This window comes from Henckelia pumila, unplaced genomic scaffold (assembly GCF_033568475.1).
Source record: "Henckelia pumila isolate YLH828 unplaced genomic scaffold, ASM3356847v2 CTG_429, whole genome shotgun sequence".
Lineage (NCBI taxonomy): Eukaryota > Viridiplantae > Streptophyta > Magnoliopsida > Lamiales > Gesneriaceae > Henckelia > Henckelia pumila.
Genome location: NW_027331826.1, coordinates 3,402,005 through 3,424,973, shown reverse-complemented (window position 1 = coordinate 3,424,973; position 22,969 = coordinate 3,402,005). Strand labels below are relative to the sequence as shown.

Sequence of the window (22,969 nt, the reverse complement as noted above, 5' to 3'; positions counted from 1 at the left end):
GTCACAAAATACATGCATACTCAGTCAAGATATCTCGAACAGTACTTTCGTACCTCAAATACTAGGCAAGCTCTACCAACTCTAGGTCCACGCCTATAATCTACACTACACTGCCAAATGATACTAATATCATTATAGTGCTCTAAAAGCCTTAACTAAGCTATTGCATACTCCTAAATATTTTTAGGAAGCAAAAGCTATACCTGCGTCCGTCGTAAGCCCTTTGCTGTTGCTTGCCTCAAACTAGGCCACAGCTCCGCTACGACTTCTGGATCGCTACGCCACTTTTGGATTCCCAATGGGACGCCTAGAATTCCCTAGATCTAAGCTAGAAGACTAAGGAATCGAGAGAAAAGAGGTGAATGGTGCATCTAAAAATGAGGCTCGGAACCCCTATTTATAGACGGAGTTCGGGCCGTCCGAACCAGCTTCGGAGCGTTCGAACATGATCGGAGCGTCCGATCTGAACTTTGGGTCGTCCGAAGTCCCATCAATGCATCAGCCATGACGTCACTTTGCTGACATAATAAATGACGTAATACTTGATCCCGATCGGGCCGTCCGAACCTGCCGACGGAGCGTCCGAACACGTTCGAAGCCTTCGATCCTGGCTTTGGATCGTCCGAACTTAGGATTTTTAATTGCGATTATTTCCCTTAATTACTTCACTTGGTTACGGGCTACTACAATAGTGATGCATGTGTGTTTTGAATTGTAGTGTTGGACTGTAGATGAGGAGCATCTAGGAGTATATTACTGAGGTACGGACGTATTATCCAAGATATCAGGTTGAATATACATGCATTATGTTTGCATGTTTTCTGTGGCATTGTTATATGCATTGAGATTATGCTGCATGCATGAACATATTGAGCTTTATGCCTTGACTTGCATAGCCGTAGTAGGAGTCGTTGAGCCCTAAGTTTTAGTGGATGGATTCCATGGATTTGGGTCCGGATATATCCACAATTTTATGGTATGGGAGCCACCTCCTGACGCGACGGCCCAGCGTACTACATATCATGACGCCTTGACTGAGCAGTCTTTTGGATAGGTTTTCCAACACCCGTCATATTGCATGTGCATGCATGGTATATGTATATTCGTACTCTTGTAGTGAGCTTGAATGCTCACGTCCAGTGTTTTCTGTGTTTTCTGGACACCCCATTCGACGGGGCAGTTGTAGGTGTTCCACTAGGACTTGGGATTAGGTGGTGACCAAACAGAGCTGCAGGAGTAGTAGCTAGGATATTGAATTATTTCAATTAGGTTATATATTGGTTTTTATTTACCCGTTTTATTCTGCTGGTTCAGCATTTATTTAAGTTTTCCGCAGTATATCTCTGATTATTGTTTATTTCATGCTTAATTAAGCTTAAATCTCTTATTAGTAGTGGATCCGGGTTAATATCACTACAAAATATATGTGGAAAAATGAAGAAAGATATATGCAAAATCTTTCCTATTCAGATTCAAAATCAGATACTTCAATTGTAACGCCTAAAATTTCCTTAATTAGAGTTCCATGCCTAAAACTATTTTCACTATTTATAATTTTAATTATTTTAATTTTCGGAATTTATTTGCCTAAATATTGCTTTTTTCCCGCGCATTAGAATTTATTATTTTTTTTACTTTTACTTTTGCAAAAATTAGTATTTTATTTCTTGATTAGTAAAATCTAATTTAATATTTTAAATTAAGATTCTTAAGCTCGTATTTTTTATTTAGTGCGATTTAATTTGTAGCCCTAATTGCTAGTGGGGTTTAGCTCTTTCTAATAGTGTGTTTCTTTTTTTCCCCTTTTTTGAAATTCCTACACTCTCATTTTTCTAGGGTTACCTATTCTAGCACTTGAACCCAAAGGTTTAACCCTAGCCACACACAAAACTCACGCCACACTCTAAACACACACAACACACACACACACACTCACTCAACCGAGATTTTTCCCTGTTCTTCAATGGGAGGCATCGGCTTCTTCACTTTACCATCACTAAGCCTTTAGTCTCCATTTCTTCTCTGGGAAATCGTTCCTTAGCAGTCGGCCGGGATCTTGAGCGCGATTAAGCTTCATTTCCAGCTCGGTTCAAGCACAGATTTCCCAACTCCGATCGGCTGCTGTAGCCACTGCTCTTCTTTTCGATTTTTTTCTTTGTTCTTAGCTAGGAAAGGATTTGGGATTTCTTCTCTTGTCTCCTATACTTTATTATGCTTCATGATCGAATTTATATGCTTGCATTTCATGCTTTACATAGAAATATATATATATATATATATATATATATATAGCTCGAGTGCCCTGTTCTTCCTTGAAGTTTCGGCCGTGAAGTTTGTGCATTGTAGGTGTTTGTGAAATGTTCACATTGTGCCAATCTATGAGTACTGATTGTATTATAATTTTGAAATGGAGAAGTTATTGATGCCATGTGATTTCTGAAATTCTACAAACCTTTTGTCCAACATGTTTTGGTTTGAAAATATTGTATGTTTGTGGGTTGATTTGGATGGTGATTTAGAGCTACCATGTATGATATGTAGTTCACATGGTAGCGACTAGGATGACTTGAAGTTAGCTTGAGGGATGGAGTTGAGGTGCTTTGTGTAGATGGTGTTGGTTGGGATCGGTTTTGGTGTGTTTTGGTGGCTGCCATTGTAGAGTTATTGGGCCAGCTCGAGTAAAGTTTAGGGAGGGCTTTGGGTGAGCTTAAAGATTGGATTTGATGCTAGGATAGGGGCTGGAGTTGTAGACAAATACTTAGGTGTGTTGGTCGAGTTTGAAAATGAGAAACGAGCAGAAATTTTGAGAGTGAGTGGGCTGTCCGGAAGCCGGTTTTTAAACAGGGTTTAAGCTCGGGTTTTGGTTAAAGGCTTGGGTTTGGAAATGGTCTAGGGTGTTAGGAATACGTTGTTTCAAGCGGGAAGTAAGTCGGTTAAATTTAGGTCGAGTTCTAGGCTTTGGATCCGGCTAGGTGCAGAATTTTGGAGTAAAAACGCCCGCTATCCGGCAATAGGAACTTTATAAAATGATTTCTTAGGAATAAAATTAAGAGGTTGAATTCCCTACTTAGTTCTAAGTGTCATGGAGTCGTGGTTTCAAGAAGAATCCCTTTTGACTAAAAACCGACAAGTTACATATTTTACGGGCGAACCACACCAAATTGTCTTAAGCGCGACTTTATGGTTTAGCTTCCTCATCCTTTGGTTTGTCTCCTAAATCACCATCCAGGTCATCCATGAGTGATTCATTTGCATGATCAGTGGTCAAATATTTACATGTACGTCATATTTACATATGCATGCTAAGTCCATATTCAAGTATGAAAGGAAGTATTTTTATGAACGAAGTGAGATGGTTGTGACTACATTTATTCATGTGTATGTGTTTGGCCGGGAGATGTTTTGGCTTCCCTTACAAAATTATGGGTTTCCTTATCTTAGCATGTGTTTGTGTGGGGCTGAGAGATATCTTGGCCTCCCTTACCAATTCAGGGCAAGATTGGGTTGGGTTTTATCCTGACTTCCTTGCAACATAGTGCACTGCAGCCATGATCATGATCGAAATCACAGAGTCACAATTCAAGGATCTAAGTTCAATATTTATGACTATGTTAAGATCAGTTTATTCAATTATTTATGTTTGACTTAGCCATGCATATGTGTCATTCATGTTCACTCCTTTCATTTAGAAATAATTTATTTTAAGTTAAGGGCACAAAATTATTTTACTACAAGTTATTTTTAATCTGCTTGTGCTTGTATTTACGTATTACTCGTTATCCCCCCCCCCCCCCCTCTCATATTCTTGCTGAGTCTTTTAGACTCACTCCACTTTTTTGTTTTCAGGTGATGACTTTTACTTTGAGGCTGAGGGGCAGGATCCCCAGGGGGAGGTCACCGGTGGTGCAGGCCCTTGACCGACGTGCTTTTAGTTGTTCCGCAAACTCTGATGATTTCATTTATGAGTCGTAGTATTTCATACCCTGTCAGTCGTTTGCAGGAGGTGTTTTCCCTGCATCAGAATATTTGGCATGTAAACTTAACAGTTTTTTATTCCGCAACTAGGTGGGATAAACTCCCCTTTCTAGATTTTTTATGATTATCGTATTTGGATTAAATTTACTAGGCGTTTATTTCATTTGTTGAGCTGCTTTTTGTGACAGGTTGGCTTTTATTATTTTTTAAAACGAGTCATGGCAAAATTTTTTGAAAAATCACGTATTTTCTTTATTAAATTAAATAACTATTTTAGAGTCACGAAGTCGTTTCAGTAGGTATCAGAGCACGGTCTTGGTTTGGGCTGTGCTTACTACCGGTTGCCAAAACTCGAAGGGATCTCGCCTCAAAGTCTGTAAGATTTAACTGCATTTATTGCTATTTGTTTAAGTTTATTTCCGCTAATCCTTCAAATTTTTGAGCTTGTAAAAGTTTAAGGAAAATCTTTTTCTTAAGGCATGAAATTTGAATGAGGGAATTTGAACTTGCGTACAGATGGTCACTCGTCGTGGACATGCTCTGCCGCCACCGCCTCCTCCACCGCCACCACCTCCTCCACTTCCACCGCCTCCTTCGCCGCCGCCACCTCCTCCTCCGCCACCCCCGCCAGCTACGGATGTTGGGACGCAGGTGCTAGCTGGTTTAGCCCGTATCCTAGAGCGACATGTGGATGCTCCGAGGGCTGGACTTGGGACTGTTTATGAGCAGTTTAGGAATATGAATCCAAAGGACTTTGTTGGCACCACTGATCCACTAGTAGCGGAGGGATGGATCCATTCGCTTGAGGTGATCTTTCGCTACATGCAGTTGGGAGATCCGGATCGAGTCTACTGTGCTGTCTTCCACCTCCAGGATGATGCTGCCCTTTGGTGGGAGGGAGTAGAGAAGACAGTGGACATGACTACCCTGCCTTCGACTGAGTTTAGGAGGATTTTCTTTGAAAAGTATTTTACTGCAGATGTGAGGGCCCGTTTGAAGATGGAGTTTTTGAGCCTGCGACAGGGAGACCTATCAGTGGCTGAGTTTGTGGTGAAATTTAAGCGAGGTTGCCACTTTGTGCCTTTGATTGGGGACGACGAGGCGGAGAAGCTCCAACACTTCATTGTTGGGCTAAGACCCACTATCCGACAAGATGTACTCATGGCGGAGCCACCTGACTATTCCTTGGCGCTCAGACGAGCTTTGAGGTCTGAGCAGACTTTGAGGGGCATCAGCACTGAGGCACAGAGTAAGAGGCCGCTACCATCTCATGGTCCGCAGCAGCAGCATGGGAAGAGTTCATTCACTGGGCCACAGCTTCAGCAGGGACCCTTCAGACCTCAGGGGCATCTGGCCCATAGGCCCCAGGGACATCATGCTCAGCGACTCCAGGGTCAGCGGGCACGGAGAGCCGCTCCTCCCAAGATGGGGGAGAGAGCTTTATGCCCGAGTTGCCATCGTGCTCATCATGGACAGTGTCTGGAAGGTTTTGGAGTCTGTTATTGGTGCAAGAAGCCAGGACACATGGTTTCAGATTGTCTATTGCGCAAGACGCCGACTCAGGGGAGAGTTTATGTGATGCAGGCCAAGGAGGCCAACCCTGATACCACGCTCATCACAGGTAATATTTAGAGCATTTAATTAAGGGTGATTTAATTGGTTCATATATGAAATTTTCGATTATGAGCTTTTCTTTGGGTAATGAGAACTTGTTTTAGGTTGCATGCTTCGTGTTAATTGGTTGTGTTGACTTGAATAATTCCAAAATTGGGAATTTGATGACTTATACTGAACCTAAGAAGGACTTGCCTTAATTGGTTTCAATGTTTCCGTGGTTGTAATCACTTTTAATGCAGGTAGAATTTTGGTAGCCGATATAGCCACTAGAGCCCTGTTAGACTCAGGGGCTACACATTCTTTCATTTCGGAGGCTTTTACCCGCAAGCGGGGTATTGAGTGTGAAGAGCTGTTTGGTGGATTCACAGTGACCATCCCATCAGGGAAAGAGCTTTCCACAAGGAATATAGTGAAGAATCTTGAACTCTTGTTGCAAGTACAATCAGTGAGGGCGGATCTGATAGTATTGCCCATGCCTGAGTTCGATTTTAATACTTGGGATGGACTGTATGAAGAAGAATGTTGTGGTTATTGACTTCCAGCAGCGATCAGTGATGGTCAGACTGGAGGGAGAAGAACCATTTTGGTTTGAAGCTACTAGGGGTTCGAGGAGGACTCAGATTATATCTTTCATGCAAGCTAAGCAGTTGGTGCATGATGGATGTCAGGCATTCTTAGCCAGTTTATCTTTGACGGAGTTGCCAACCCGTCCAGATATTTCAGACGTGGACGTCGTCAGAGATTTTGGGGATGTGTTTCCAGGCGATGTTTCAGGTATCCCACCTGATAGAGAAGTCGAGTTCTCTATCGACTTGGTACCCGGTACTGTGCCAATTTCTAAGGCACCGTACAGATTGGCTCCTACGAAAATGAAGGAATTGAAAGAGCAGATTCAGGAGTTGCTTGATAAAGGGTTTATACGCCCTAGCTTCTCTCCGTGGGGCGCACCGGTACTCTTTGTGAAGAAGAAGGACGGGATTCTAAGGTTGTGCATAGACTACTGAGAATTGAATGGAGTGATGGTAAAGAAAAAGTACCCGCTTCCCAGAATTGAGGATCTCTTTGATCAGTTGCGGGGAGCCTCTGTATTTTTGAAGATTGATCTCCGTTCCGGATATCATCAGTTGAAATTTAAGGAGTCAGATGTGTCCAAGACAGCTTTTAGGACTCGTTATGGACACTACGAGTTCCTCATGATGTCGTTCGGGTTGACAAACGCGCCCGCGGTCTTCATGGATCTTATGAACCGCATTTTCCAGCCGTATTTGGATCAGTTTGTCATTGTTTTCATTGATGATATCCTTATTTACTCAAAAGATAGAGTGGAGCATTCAAAACATTTAAGGACGGTTCTAGAGGTGCTCCGAGAGCGGAAGCTGTTTGCTAAGTTCGACAAATTTTGGCTGGAGAAAGTAGCATTCTTGGGTCATATCATTTCCGAGAGCGGTGTTGAGGTAGACCCCTCCAAAGTTCAAGCAATTAAGGAGTGGTCTGTACCTAAAAATGCATCGGAGATTCGCAGTTTCCTCGGATTGGCCGGTTACTATAGGAATTTTATCAAGGGCTTTTCATCCATTGCAATGCCTTTAACAGAATTGACCAAGAAGAATGCTAGGTTTTTTTGGAGCCCGTAGTGCCAGGAGAGCTTTGATGTGTTGAAGGAAGCTCTTACGTCGGTGCCAGTGTTAGCCATGCCATCAGGGCAAGGTGATTTTTTGGTTTACTCCGATTCTTCCAAGCTGGGATTGGGAGCAGTTCTTATGCAGCGGGATAGAGTCATTGCTTATGCTTCTAGGAAGTTGAAGGAGCATGAGAAGAACTACCCTACTCATGATTTGGAGTTGGTAGCTGTGGTTTTTGCACTCAAGATTTGGAGGCACTATCTCTATGGAGAGAAGTGTAAGATATTCACCGACCATAAAAGCCTCAAATACTTCTTCACTCAGAAGGAGTTGAACATGAGGCAACGAAGATGGTTAGAGTTGGTGAAAGACTATGACTGCGACATTAGTTACCATCCGGATAAGGCTAATGTCATTGCCGATGAATTGAGTAGAAAGACAGCAGTGATTGCCTATTTGATGGTGTCTAGACCGTTGCAGGATGAGATTCAGAGATTTGGGCTAGAGTTCTATGCCAAGGGTATAGCTCCCAGATTGTCAGGTTTGACAGTGCAGACTACTTTATTTGATCGTATCAGAGTTGCTCAAGTAGTTGATGAGCAGTTGAGTAAGTGGAGACAGAGAGCCGACGAGAGAGGCAGTGATCTGTATTCGGTAGTAGATGGGATTTTGAGGTTCAGAGGTCGACTTTGGGTGCCCGCAGGTGATTCTCTGCGAGTTACTATCTTGGCAGAGGCTCATATATCGCCGTACTCTATTCACCCAGGCAGTACGAAGATGTATCGGGACCTTCAGCAGTTGTATTAGTGGTCAGGTATGAAGCATGATATAGTGTATTAGTGTATCAGAATGTTTGACATGCCAGCAGGTTAAAGCAGAACATCAGAGACATGCAGGATTGCTTAAGCCACTCCCTATTCCCGAGTGGAAATGGGAGAATATTACCATGTATTTCGTTGTTGGCTTGCCAAGGACAGTGAGAGCTTCGAATGCTATTTGGGTTATTGTTGACCGTCTCACTAAGTCGGCACATTTCTTGCCAGTGAAAAAGACCTTCACAATGACTCAGTATGCAGAGTTGTATATCCGAGAGATAGTCAGACTACATGGTATCCCTGTTTCCATAGTGTCTGATAGAGATCCGCGGTTTTCATCGAATTTTTGGAATAGTCTTCATGCAGCTTTGGGTACGAATCTTTTGTTTAGTACCGCCTTTCACCCGCAGACGGATGGACAATCTGAGAGGGTGATCCAGATTCTATAGGACCTTTTGAGAGCCTGCGTCATTGACTTTCATGATAGTTGGGAGTCGAGATTACCATTGGTGGAATTTGCATATAACAACAGCTATCAGGCCATCATTGGTATGGCGACTTACGAGGCACTCTATGGGAAACCGTGTAGATCACCGGTATTATGGACCGAGATTGGTGAAAAGTCAGAGTTGGGACCCGAGATTGTTCAGCAGACTACCGAAGTTGTAGCCAAGATCAGTGATAGGATGAGGACTGCACAGAGCAGGCAGAAGAGTTATGCCGATCATAGGAGGAGAGACTTGGAGTTCTCGGTGGGAGACCATGTGTTTGTACGAGTAGCTCCTATGAAGGGTGTAATGAGATTCGGGTAGAAAGGGAAACTGTCACCAAGGTTTATAGGACCCTTTGAGATATTGGACAAAGTGGGGGCATTGGCTTATAGGGTGGTCTTGCCACCTAACTTGGATGGAGTCCATAATGTCTTCCATGTATCGATGCTGAGGAAGTACATCTCAAATCCGTCTCATGTACTCAGTTTGGAACCTCTACAGTTATCTCCTCACATGACTTATGAGGAAAGGCCCATTCGGATTTTGGATAGACAGGAGAGGAGACTCCGTAACAAGTCGATTCTGATGGTCAAAGTGAGATGGCAGAACCATTCGGATGAAGAGGTCACTTGGGAAGCAGAGGCGGATATCAGGACTCGCTATCCAAAGCTCTTTGGTAAGTCTTGAATTTCGAAAACGAAATTCCATATTAGGGAGGGAGAAATTGTAACGCCTAAAATTTCCTTAATTAGAGTTCCATGCCTAAATCTATTTTCAATATTTATAATTTTAATTATTTTAATTTTCGATATTTATTTGCCTAAATATTGCTTTTTTCCCGCGCATTAGAATTTATTTTTTTTTACTTTTACTTTTGCGAAAATTAGTATTTTATTTCCTAATTAGTAAAATCGAATTTAATATTTTAAATTAGGATTTTTAAGCTCGTATTTTTTATTTAGTGCGATTTAATTTGTAGCCCTAATTGCTAGTGGGGTTTAGCACTTTCTAATAGTGTGTTTCTTTTTTTTCCCTTCTTTGAAATTCTTACACTCTCATTTTTCTAGGGTTACCTATTCTAACACTTGAACCCAAAGATTTAACCCTAGCCACACACAAAACTCACACCATACTCTAAACAAACACAACACACGCGCACACACTCACTCAACCGAGATTTTTCCCTGTTCTTCAATGGGAGGCATCGGCTTCTTCACTTCACCATCACTAAGACTTTGGTCTCCATTTCTTCTCTGGGAAATCGTTCCTTAGCAGTCGGCCGGGATCTTGAGCGCGATTAAGCTTCATTTCCAGCTCGGTTCCAGCACAGATTTCCCAACTCCGATCGGCTGCTGTAGCCACTGCTCTTCTTTTCAATTTTTTTTTTGTGTTCTTAGCTAGGCAAGGATTTGGGATTTCTTCTCTTGTCTCCTATACTTTATTATGCTTCATGATCGAATTTATATGCTTGCATTTCATTCTTTACATAGAAAATATATATATATATAGATCGAGTGCCCTATTCTTCCTCAAAGTTTCGGCCGTGAAGTTTGTGCATTGTAGGTGCTTGTGAAATGTTCACATTGTGCCTATCTATGAGTACTGATTGTAGTATAATTTTGAAATGGAGAAGTTATTGATGCCATGTGATTTTTGAAATTCTACAAACCTTTTTCCAACATGTTTTGGTTCGAAAATATTGTATGTTTGTGGGTTGATTTGGATGGTGATTTAGAGCTACCATGGATGAAATGTAGTTCACATGGTAGCGACTAGGATGACTTGAAGTTAGCTTGAGGGATGGAGTTGAGGTGCTTTGTGTAGATGGTGTTGGTTGGGATCGGTTTTGGTATGTTTTGGTGGCTGCCATTGTAGAGTTATTGGGCTAGCTCGAGTAAAGTTTAGGGAGGGCTTTGGGTGAACTTAAAGGTTGGATTTGATGCTAGGATAGGGGCTGGAGTTGTAGACAAATACTTTGGTGTGTTGGTCGAGTTTGAAAATGAGAAACGAGCAGAAATTTTGAGAGTGAGTGGGTTGTCCAGAAGCCGGTTTTTAAACAAGGTTTAAGCTCAGGTTTTGGTTAAAGGCTCGGGTTTGGAAATGGTCTAGGGTGTTAGTAATACATTGTTTCAAGCGGAAAGTAAGTCGGTTAAATTTTGGTCGAGTTCTAGGATTTGGAACCGGCTAGGTGCAGAATTTTGGAGCAAAAAGGCCCGCTGTCCGGAAATAGGAACTTTATAAAATGATTTCTTAGGAATAAAATTAAGAGGTTGAATTCCCTACTTAGTTCTAAGTGTCATGGAGTCGTGGTTTCAAGCAGAATCTCTTTTGACTAAGAACCGAGCAAGTTACATATTTTACGGGCGAACCACACCAAATTGTCTTAAGCGCGACTTTATGGTTTAGCTTCCTCATCCTTTGGTTTGTCTCCTAAATCACCATCCCGGTCATCCATGAGTGATTCATTTGCATGATCAGTGGTCAAATATTTACATGTACGTCATATTTACATATGCATGCTAAGTCCATATTCAAGTATGAAAGGAATTATTTTTATGAACAAAGTGAGATGGTTGTGACTACATTTATTCATGTGTATGTGTGGTGCCGGGAGACGTTTTGGCTTCCCTTAACAAATTATGGGTTTCCTTACCTTAGCATGTGTTTGTGTGGGGCTGAGATATATCTTGGCCTCCCTTACCAATTCAGGGCAAGATTGGGTTGGGTTTTATCCTGACTTCCTTGCGGCATAGTGCACTGCAGCCATGATCATGATCAAAATTACAGAGTCACAATTCAAGGATCTAAGTTCAATATTTAAGACTATGTTAAGCTCAGTTTATTCAATTATTTATGTTTGACTTAGCCATGCATATGTGTCATTCATGTTCACTCCTTTCATTTAGAAATCATTTATTTTAAGTTAAGGGCACAAAATTATTTTACTACAAGTTATTTTTAATCTTCTTGTGCTTGTATTTACGTAGTACTCATTATCCCCCCCCCCCCCCCCTCCATATTCTTGCTGAGTCTTTTAGATTCACTCCACTTATTTGTTTTCAGGTGATGACTTCTACTTTGAGGCTGAGGGGCAGGATCCCCAGGGGGAGGTCACCGGTGGTGCAGGCCCTTGACCGAAGGGTTTTTAGTTGTTCCGCGAACTCTGATGTTTTCATTTATGAGTCGTAGTATTTCATACCCTTTCAGTCGTTTGCAGGAGGTGTTTTACCTGCTTCAGAATATTTGTCATGTGAACTTAACAGTTTGTTATTTCGCAACTGGGTGGGATAAACTCCCCTTTCTAGATTTTTTATGATTATCGTATTTGGATTAATTTTACCAGGCGTTTATTTCATTTGTTGAACTACTTTCTGTGACAGGTTGGCTTTTATTAGTTTTTAAAACGAGTCATGGAAATTTTTTTGAAAAATCCCGTATTTTCTTTATTAAATTAAATAACTATTTTAGAGTCACGAAGTCATTTCATCAATGACTTCAGATTTTAGTGACAATAAATTTAATAGACAAATGATACATGATGCCCAAGATCCTGCAAAAGATATAACATACTTTTCTATTGAAAAAGTCTTTGATACATTAAAAGAATAATTAAAAGATAATATCAAGAAAAATGAATGGTGACTAATGGAGGTACATAAAAATATTAGTCCCAGATGATTTTGCTACATCCAATGAAACAAGAATTTTGATCAAATCATCATTGAAAGTCATCATAAGAGGCAAAAAAGTTTTGAAGAAGATGAGTCATATTCAAAAAGGCAAAGAATTTCAAAAGAGAAGAAAATATTGATAAAAAAGCATAATGCTAAGTTCCAGCATTGCTTGCAGAAGTATTCCGCTACTACAGAATGCATCGAACAACACCTGCCTAGAAACATGATGTGACAGAAAGATGACCACCATCAAGACAACCAACTTTAATTAAGTAACTTTAATAAAGTAATTTTTATAATGTTTTATTTTCTAGTTTGAATTCTGGGGTTTCATGTCCGGATTTTCTCTTATAAATAGGATTAGCATTATTTGTGATACTCCTATCTCACATGAGAAAATGAAAGATTTAAAATGAGTTTATAATGTGTTACAATAGACATCTATAGCAACTTTGGTTAATCATTTTCGTAAAGCGAGGACGAATACTAAGTAGTTGCTATAGGGGCCCATTGTGCAGTAGCATAGATGCGGGCCTGGGCTCGGGATGTGACATAATGGTATGAGAGACGGTCACCAGCAGGAACCCCGAGAAATAACTGCTATGCGGGACAAAGTGCTACGTACGTGGGAGCCACCTCTTGAAACTGCGAGACAAAGTTCTACGTGCGTGGGAGCCACCTATTGAACCTGCGGGAAAAAGTGCTACAAGACGGGAGCCACCTCTTGAACCTGTAGGATCCATTTCTAGATTCTTGGTTCTGGTGGATCGAAGGTTAGGTCGCGACGAGGACGTCGCGTTCTGAAGGAGGGGTGATTGTGATACCTCTATCCCACATGGAAAAAATAAAGATTTAAAATAAGTTTATAATGGGCTACAATGTACTTCTATAGCAACTTGGGTTAATTATTTTTGTAAAGCGGTGACGAATACAAAGTAGTTTCTATAGGGGACCATTCTGCAGTCGCGTAGACGCGGGTTGAAAGAGTGGGTGCCCGGTTAGCCAATTTGTGGCTAAGGACTTTTATGACTCTATGTATAAACAATATTTGTTTAATATAATTTACATTCATTAATGGAATTTTCTTTATCTTTCTTCATAATGTTATATTGTGATATACTATTGTTGTTTTGATAAAGACCTTGAATATACTATAGTGTAAGTAAGATGAGATAGTGAATAAAGAGAGATCACTATCATGAAACACATCTTATAGTCACTGTATATTCTAAACAGTTCCTAGTCAATTGAGCCGTCCGCAAATAAGGATAAGGATCGCTCGAGATTGAGACAAGCATTTGCGATGCCAAGTACCATGTTTCATTGGTATGGAACATAGAGATGTTCAAAGCATGCAAATGGATATTCATATGATGAATGATCGAACTACCCTATTCGGACTTTCCAAGTGGTTATTATTAATTGAGTGGATAAGTCCGCGGTTTTGGTTTTACACCATTAGTCTTTACTACTTGAAACATCATGGAGACTCTATATTCTAGTACTATACTTTGACTCGTTTACCGACTCTATGAGGGTCATCAGGTGTCGGGATTGGGTATAGTTACGACACATATAGGAGTCGATGCTTTGTTGTCAAGGATTCACCACACGCTTGCGAGTGTGGATATCCTATGCGATCTGAGGAGATATTAGTGTGACAAATCTCTGGCCAGAGTACTCGATGTGATTTAGGTTACTTGGTTTCCTAGTAGCACATGCGATGTCACTATTTGATCTTTAAAATGCATTGCATAGTTATCGAATCTCGAACGACTCTCGATGTACCAATGGTTGTTGATTCGATCGGGATATATGGATGAAGGGACCGTACTGTACGCTAACCAAAACCTAATGGTTCTTGCAGGCACTATCAGTGATACCTAGGGAATCAGATGTTGCTAGGCGCTCTTACCATGATTCGATGGGTAAGTCGGAAATTGTTGTTCCGAGTTACAAGGAGTTGTGAGCCCACGGCTAGCTGTATCTCTGAACCATTGAGGGTCACACAAATAATGGATTACTAATCCCCGTTGAGATAGTTAAATTTAAAGAGTTAAATTTAGTGAAAGAGAAGTTGGACTTCTTAACTAAAGGGAATGGAATTTCCTAAAATGACATAGGGATGGGCATTTTTGGAAATCACTGAATTCGGATTCGGAAAAATTATCTTGACTTTAAAAGGTGCAGAAATGGTTTCTATGCACATTAGTAAAATCAGTTTATCAATCGAAGTCATGATGAATTTTATATTAATTTCTATAATAACAGGCTTGTCTTGTTGGGCTTAAGTCATGGATTATGGGCCCTAAGGAGTTAGTGTCCTAATAGACATATAACTTAATCCAGTCTAGAAATTATATATATATATATATATATATATGTGTGTGTGTGTGTAATTTTCGAAAACCATAATTGATTCCATCTTGCAATTTTAGAGAAACACATCTAAATATTAAAAGGAATTTTCAAAAATTTGAGAGAGTGTCTCAAGAGAATTTTCGAAATCCTTTCTCCTTTTTGAGAGAATTCAGTCTGTGATTTTTATGAAAAATTACATTCTGAATTGACAGATCAAATCTGTTTAATCTCTTCGATAAACATCTGATTGATTTCTAGTGCAATCAATCAGAGGATTTCAGTTTTCTGTTCGTGGACCTAATTCAGGAGTTGATCGAGCAAGTCATCAATTCCTGGGATTTACAACAAGAGCAGATTTAATTTGTTGTAGTCCATAATCAAGTCATAGCTTGAAGAGGTAAAATATTAATTGTTATTATTATTTTACTTGCATAATTTAATCGTTAGGATTTGATACTCATGATATGGAATCGTTCCATATAAAAAAAAATTTAACTTCCGCTGCACCGGGTATCAGATCTATGATCTGAAAATGTGTTCCAACAATGGTATCAGAGACAGGTTTCTCTCAGATCAAATGATTAAAATTTATTGATTGTACAAAATTTTTAAGCCTCGGGTTTTAAGAAACAAAAACAAAATTTTTAAAAAATAAATTTGAAGGGCAACACGGGCAGCGATCGTCGCTGCCTGGGGCGGCGCTGAGCGCTGCCCAGGGCAGTGCTGGACGCTTCCCAGGGCAGCAACTTGATCGCTGCCCGGGGAAGCGACGGGCTGCCCATGCCCGGGCCCCACGTGGGGGCGGGGCTGCCCAGGAACGTCCCGGGCAGCCCGAAAAATTAAAAAATATTTTTAAGAATTTTAAATTTTTGAAATTTTAGTTTTTGGTCCGATCGAAAATTGTTTTTGATTGGTCCACGAGGCATCGGATCAAATTGTTTGAGTCCAAAATTTTTAAATTGATTTTTGGATAAATTTGAATTTTTGGAAAATTTATAAATTTTATCCGTTAAATTAGATTTTATAAAATTAATTATTTTGGTACAATTGATGATAATATATGATCTTATGAATATATTAGATAAAATTTGATTTTATCTTTTTAATTAAATTGTCATTGCATGTTATCCAATGATTTAATTATTGAATTAAATATTGGATAAAAGGATGATCGATTACCATGACCAATATTATAGGTGTATGTTAGGTAGTTTACATTTTGTTTTATTGTTGTTGGGTTTTATTAATTTGGCTTGGTTTATGTCCCAATTTGAATTGACATTTGTAATAAAAAGTGGGTCTGGTTTATGGCCCGTTCCCACCCTTAAATATGTATCCCCTACTTGTCATCGAAATTTATTGTAAATTTATTAGACTTAGTGGGAGATAAAGATTTGAAGACAATGGTGGGCCCAGCAGACAATAAAGACCGAAAAAATATAAATTGAAAGCTCAATGTAATAGGATTGCATTGCATACTTGCATATCACCTAGGATTGAACTTAGACTCATGATTGGCAACCATGGGTCAATTATTTATTGGGGTCGATCATCCTTTATATAATATATGATATTATTGTTGTATGCATGTTTAGACTAAATTGCATGAATCCTGCAAGCATACAAATTATTTAAATATGAGACAATTTTCAAAATTAAAATCCCTCATATTAAATATGATTTAAAATTGATATCAAGATAAACAAAAGGGAATTTAAATATTGTTTAAATGTTCCTACCTTCCATCAACGATCAATGTATGAGATGCTACCCGCGGGCACGGTCCGCCTCATATTATTGGGGGGGCTCGTTCGTCGGAAAGCTGTACATTCGATCGACACATGTTGTAAGTTGGGTGGAACTCCCATGGGATTGGCTCATATTATTGAGGATCCACATGGCGACCGTCCATCACAACTTAATATTGATGGGTCATCTTGACATGTCACAATAAACGGCGTCATATTATTGGGCTCTTATTGGACATGAGGTAAAAACATGGGGATTGCTTTGGAAGCAATTGGACTCTACCTTTTGAAAATTATGGTTGGCTGATATTATTCGGAACTATGATTTGTCAATTGGACTCCATGTTCCCACTAAAGAAAATAGTTTCTCGTTTTCACTAGAGTGTAGTGAAATTGTTAAAATAGTGGGAGTGAAATTCATAAAATAAATCTTGCCATATTTTATGTCTTAGTAAATTAATTAAGCAATCACCGATAATTATCTGCTTTCATCTCAGTATATCATTATGATGAATCTTCGTAATCCACATGTCTCAATTCTCGAACAAAAAAAAACTGACTGGCGCAAACTATACGGAATGGTTCCGTAAGTTAAAAGATTGTCCTGAGTTCGGAGAAGATTTTCTACGTGCTAGAAAAGGCTCCTCCGAAAACAGCCCCGGCTGATGTAACTTCGAAAAGGTTGGCCGAACTAGAGAAATGGTAGGACCATGATCTCAAGGCCAAATGTTACATGCAAAGATGGACAAGTCTAAATAAGTTTGCCATCACTGCAAGAAACCCGGTTACTGGAAGCGCAACTGCAAAAAATATATATATCGAGTAGTTACGAACTGCTAAGGATATATTTTATAATGAAATAAATGTTTCACTTAATACTACTTCTTGGGTATTGGATACCAGATGAAGATCTCACATTTGCAATGAATTGCAGATGATGACAAGTAATAATAGGCTAAGGATGGGTGAGACCCAGTTAAGGCTCGGGAATGATTCCAGAGTTGAATCCAAAGCTATGGGAAACATTTGTTTGATTTTGCAAAACAATTTTAAGCTATATTTTGAGAGAGATGTTTTTATTTGTGTCAAGATTTCATTAAAACATTATTTCTATTTCTATTCTTGATAGAGAAGATTTTTCTTGCAATTTTGCGAATGGGATTTGCAATATTTACAAGAATGAATGTTTGATTTGAAATGGACAATTTAAAAATGATCTATATAAATTAAAATTAAAAGACGTTCCAATTAATTATGTTGATAAACCGGTAACAACAAATAAAAGGAAAAACGATAGTCAAAACCCGGCAAACCTTTGGCATGCTAGGCTAGGTCATATTTCCTCAAGGAGGATGAACAAGCTAGTGGGACAGGGCATGTTTGATATGTCTGATATTAACTCTCTACCAACTTGTGAGTCATGCCTAAAAGGAAAAATGACTAAAACTCCTTTCAAAGGAAAACCTGAGCGTAGTCAAAATCTGTTGAATTTGATCCATACAGATGTTTGCGGCCCATTTATGATTGGTACTAAATTTGGTCACAACTACTTCATTACCTTTACTGATGATTATTCTAGGTACGGGTATTTATATTTGATGAAATATAAGTCTGAATCATTTGAAAAGTTCAAAGTATTCAAGGCTGAAGTAGAAAATAAACTAGGTAAAAGTATTAAAGCACTTTGATCGGATCGAGGTGGAGAATACTTAAGTACCGAGTTTTTGGGCTATCTAAAAGAGAATGGGATTCTCTCACAGTGGACTCCTCCTATGACACCTCAACTAAATGGTGTTTCGGTGCATCGCAATCGAACATTGTTGGACATGGTTCGATCTATGATGAGCTTCACTGAGCTTCCACCTTCGTTTTGGGGCTATGCGCTTGAAACGGAGGTATTGTTGTTGAACAATGTCCACACTAAAGCAGTGAACAAAACTCCATATGAATTATGGACTGGCAAAACTCCTAAGTATTCGTACTTGAGGATTTGGGGATGTCCTGCTTATGTGAAGCAGACAGTGGGAGATAAGTTTGATAGTCGATCCACCTTATGTTATTTTGTAGGGTATCCGAATAATTCAATCGGATATTATTTCTATCATCCTACTGAAACAAAAGTGTTTGTTTCAAGAAATGCCACCTTCATGGAGAAGGAGTTCTTACTTGATAAGAAAGGCAAGATGATGGAACTTGAAGAAATTCGAGAAGAACCCGAGATACAAAATAACGATCCCACACCTCAGGAACCATTAAACGACACGCCTCTTTCTAAAAGATCCGAGAGGACTTCTAGACTTCCTATTTGATATGGTTTACTTCTTGAAAGGGATCAAAGTGAACCCGACATTGGATGTGATCCAAGAAACTTCAAGGAAGCAATTTCTGATGCGAATTCGAATTTATGGCTTGAAGCTATGCAGTCGGAAATAGACTCGATGCATACAAACCAAGTTTGGTCTTTAGTAGATCCTCCCGATGGAATTGTTCCAATAGGGCGTAAATGGATCTACAAGAGAAAACTTGGGCCTGATGGTAAGGTACTAACCTACAAGGCACGGTTGGTAGCAAAAGGTTATACTCAAAGACAAGGAGTTGAATATGATGAAACCTTTTCACCAGTCGCAATGTTCAAGTCCATAAGAATCCTTATTGTCATAGCAGCTTGGTATGACTATGAGATATGGCAAATGGATGTGAAGACTGCATTTCTTAATGGAAACATTAAGGAAGAAATCTATATGATGCAGCCCAAGGGATTCACATCCATGGGAAGCGAGCATAAGGTATGCAAGCTTCAGAGATCAATTTATGGTCTCAAACAGGCATCAAGAAGTTGGAACCAGAAATTTGATGAAACAATAAAGGATTTTGATTTCATCAAGAACCCGGAGGAACCATGCGTGTACAAGAAAGTAGTTAAGTATGCTGTGACATTCTTAGTACTTTATGTTGATGACATCCTACTCATTGGGAATGATGTAGGGATGTTGCAGTCAACAAAGATATGGTTATCAGGTAGATTCTCGATGAAGGATTTGGGTGAGGCGTCCTATATTCTAAGAATACAGATCTATAGAGATAGATCTAAGAGAATGATTGTAGTACCCCGTAACCGAAATTGGTAATTAAGAGATTAATTATGTTAATTAAACCAATTTGGTATCTGAAGGATCGGAAGCTCCGAAGGTGAGATCGGAAGCTCCTATCAGGATCGGAAGCTCCGATGCAGGATCGGAAGCTCCGATCGATATTACGTCATGCATGACGTGTGGCAGGATCGGAAACTCCGATCGGGATCAGAAGCTCCGATCGCCCTATCCGAAGTCAACCAGTGAGATTTTGACATGTGGCAGATAAGGATGTTCGGAAGCTCCGATGGCAGGATCGGACGTTCCGAACAAGGATCGGAAGTTCCGATCGAGGATCGGAGGTTCCGATTGATGCCTATAAATATAAGGTCCGAGGCATTCATTTCTTGCCAATTCCGAGTTCCTTTCCTTCGCCCTAGTGGCTCTATTTTAGGGCTTTGGGTACTCTTATTTTAGAGTTGGAGTAGGGAACTTATTTTAGTATAGTCAGACAGTGTCTGACATAGTAGCGGAGCAACGCTCGTGTTGTAGAGCCGTGTTTGAGGCTATGAATTCGCGGCAGGGGAGTGCCCTAGTTGTGGGATAGTCGCCATCAGTGGGCTGACGACGGTCGCAGGTATAGCTATGGTCTCCTTTAATTATTTAGGAGTATGCAATAGCTTAGTTAAGGCTTTTAGCGCTTATTGAATGATGCATGGGTATTTGCATTGTAGACTTGATGATAGGCTTGGAACCTAGAGTGGAACTACTAGGACTGCCTTAGAAAGGTACGTAAGTACTGACTGAGATTGCCAGCGGATATACATGCTTATATGTTGCATTTATGTGTTTGCATGTTATTATTGTTATGCGGCATGTGCATATCATCCTGTGCCTGTACATCTGTATATCTTTCGAGATGAGCCAGTTAGGGTTGCTCAGCCCTGTTAGGACGTTTGATATCGAGTACCCTTAGGTACTGATACCTCGAGGACTCCGTGGTCCGCGTTGGGATTCGGGAATGAGTGGTCGCACACAGTGGTTAGCTACCCCGATGTGACGAGCTTATATCCCAGGCGCCAGTTTGAGCAGTTTGTATACAGTTATCCCAGATATGGATACCCGGTCATTTGTATGCATCATATTTGTATGTTTATCCGTGCTTTCGTATTGAGCTTAGAGCTCACGTCCAGTATTTTTTGTGTATCTGGATACCCTATTCGATGGGGCAGGTATAGGTGCAGGATTGAGCACCAGGAGCCTGGAGTAGCCAGTGACCTTGAAGACAACAGAATTAGCTGTAGGTTTTATTTAAAGTAATTCGATTGGGTTGTATAAATCAAGTTTGATTAGCCGGTTGTATTCTGCCGGTCTACTTGTATTTAGTCTTCCGCAGCAATTTGATTTAATGCATGCTTAATTGTGCTCTTAACTCTGATTAGGTAGTGGATCCGGGTCGGGTCGCTACATTTATGGTATCAGAGCAACTGCATGCAAGAGACTTAGGAAATTGATAATAAGACCTCTTGATTATCCTTGTAGGATTGATTGAGGCTAGCGAAAGAAGATTTGGTTCTTCAGTGCCAAGGTTTGCGGCAGAAGTTTTTACTATAAGGAATGCAACAGTGATGAGAACCCCAGTAGTAGCATATCGATAGATAGACTGACTGCTGTGGACGGTTCATCATTCGATGCATTGGGATGTTGATCGAAGAACATATGGATTCTAGCCAGGGAATACTGGAAGAGAAGATCGGTTATATCGCGTCAGATAACTCTGAGGGCTTTTTGGAACGAATGGTGTTTAGTAATCCATTTGGTTCCAGTCCTTGAATATTCTCCACTCGTAGTTGGAGAGATTGTCAGATAGACCTTCACCAGAGAATGCCTCGAGTGCCTAAAACATGATAGGTTTCGAGAGTGAGGTCTTTAACCTCGTGCAGAACATGGTTTTGCCGATATGCTTGTATCGATGCTTTTGGTAGGCATACGGAAAACTTCATGTTCAAAAGCATGATTTAGATACAAGAATAACGCTGATGGTAGATCGTGAGCAGAAGAAGTCGACTGACATGCACTGACGCAGAGCATAGCTGGTTAGCTATCACGTGCCATTTCTCCGGAGTTCTTCGCTGGAGAACAGGTAGAGAGACTTGGACGGAAGTATGCTTGTATCGATGCGTGTGTCGATTGGAAGCTTCATGCTCAAGGAGTGAAGACAAGTTCGACGACTTTAAATACTGTATTGATGTATTTGTAAACAGTATTTCAGTTGTAATGAATCATCAGAAATTGGTTGTATCAGTTCAAGTTATTGGATGTACATTTTGTTGTATTTTGAATACTGTATGTATTACATGGGATTGTAATAAAGGAAATTGTACATAACTTGAAGTAATGATACATGTTTTACTTATTCAAAGATTTGTGTTTGATTACAAGTAATGTTACTAAGTTTGGCTTGGAATTAGTTGATTAATCAACTAGGATAGCTCATGGATTTTGAGTAAGTCAATGGTAACGGATTGACATGAGGTTAGTCTAGGTGTCTTCCTAAGGCTGACCTAATTAGTCGTTTGACTGAGTTAGTGCCATTGATGAGGTAATTCATCTGGGAGCATGGAAATATCGATCTTGTTTGGAAATTTTGAGTTTTTGTTCTAAGTTGTTTTCTTAGGACAGTAGTCTGATTGACCTGCATAGGTTGAGACTTCATGATGATGGGATTTCATCGGGATAACAAGTCGGGTATATACCAAGAGTTGTGGACTAGGACCATGACTAGACATGATGGAGCGTGACCCTATGCCAGTGTTACTCTGGGAGTCTTTCGTACTTCGGAGAATGCCTAGAAGCCTTCGTGCTTCAGGATTTGGCGGTTGGAAGGCTACTTAGTCTAGAGTTTTGGTAATAGTCACGACGGGGTATGACATTGGATTGGATGCCTGGTTAGGTGTCAGCGGTTTAGATATCGTCTGACTGTCATCAGAGATATTGGTTTGCAGTTTTGTCACAAGGACCAGTCTTGGAGGGATTTTCCTTGACGAGTACGTACTCTGAACAAATAGTTTTAGTCTATTGGATACTGCTAGACTAGTGGATCTAGTCGGGGTTTGGATGCTCTTGTGATAGGGGCTATCCAGGAGTTTTGGTTTGTGAAATTCCTGAAACATTTGACTCGGAGATGAGTAAGTTTTCAGCATTAATGGTTTCCTTCAGTGATAGATTATATCCGACGCTAAGGATTGTACATGACTATTTGAGGCGTGAGGATAGCGTGATTTATGCCAGTGTACACTTGGTGGTGATTTCAGGTGGGACACCGTGGCAAGTAACCTCAGTCTCTATTTGTTGCAGTCTTATCAAAAGATATAGTTATCAGGAGCAAGTTTCGCGACAGTTGGTAGTGAGTCAGTATCGATGCAAGATTGGTACAGGAGACTACTTGTAGTAGCCCGTGCCCTAATTGAGTAATTAAAGGATTAATGCTAATTAATTGAATTAGGTATCGGACGGATCGGAAGCTCCGAAGGCACGATCGGAAGCTCCGAACAGGATCGGAAGCTCCGATGAGCGATCGGAGGCACCGATGTTA

The 22,969-nt window shown here is 40.2% G+C and overlaps 1 protein-coding gene across 1 annotated transcript; it reads left to right on the top strand.

The window, feature by feature from the left end:
* Positions 1-4,491: 4,491 nt before the first annotated feature.
* Positions 4,492-6,646, top strand: LOC140871185 (uncharacterized). Its single transcript, XM_073273615.1, has 4 exons — positions 4,492-5,596; positions 5,832-6,028; positions 6,135-6,407; positions 6,521-6,646. The coding sequence occupies exons 1-4, from the start codon at positions 4,492-4,494 to the stop codon at positions 6,644-6,646; spliced, it is 1,701 nt and encodes a 566-aa protein (XP_073129716.1).
* The last annotated feature ends 16,323 nt before the right edge of the window (positions 6,647-22,969 follow it).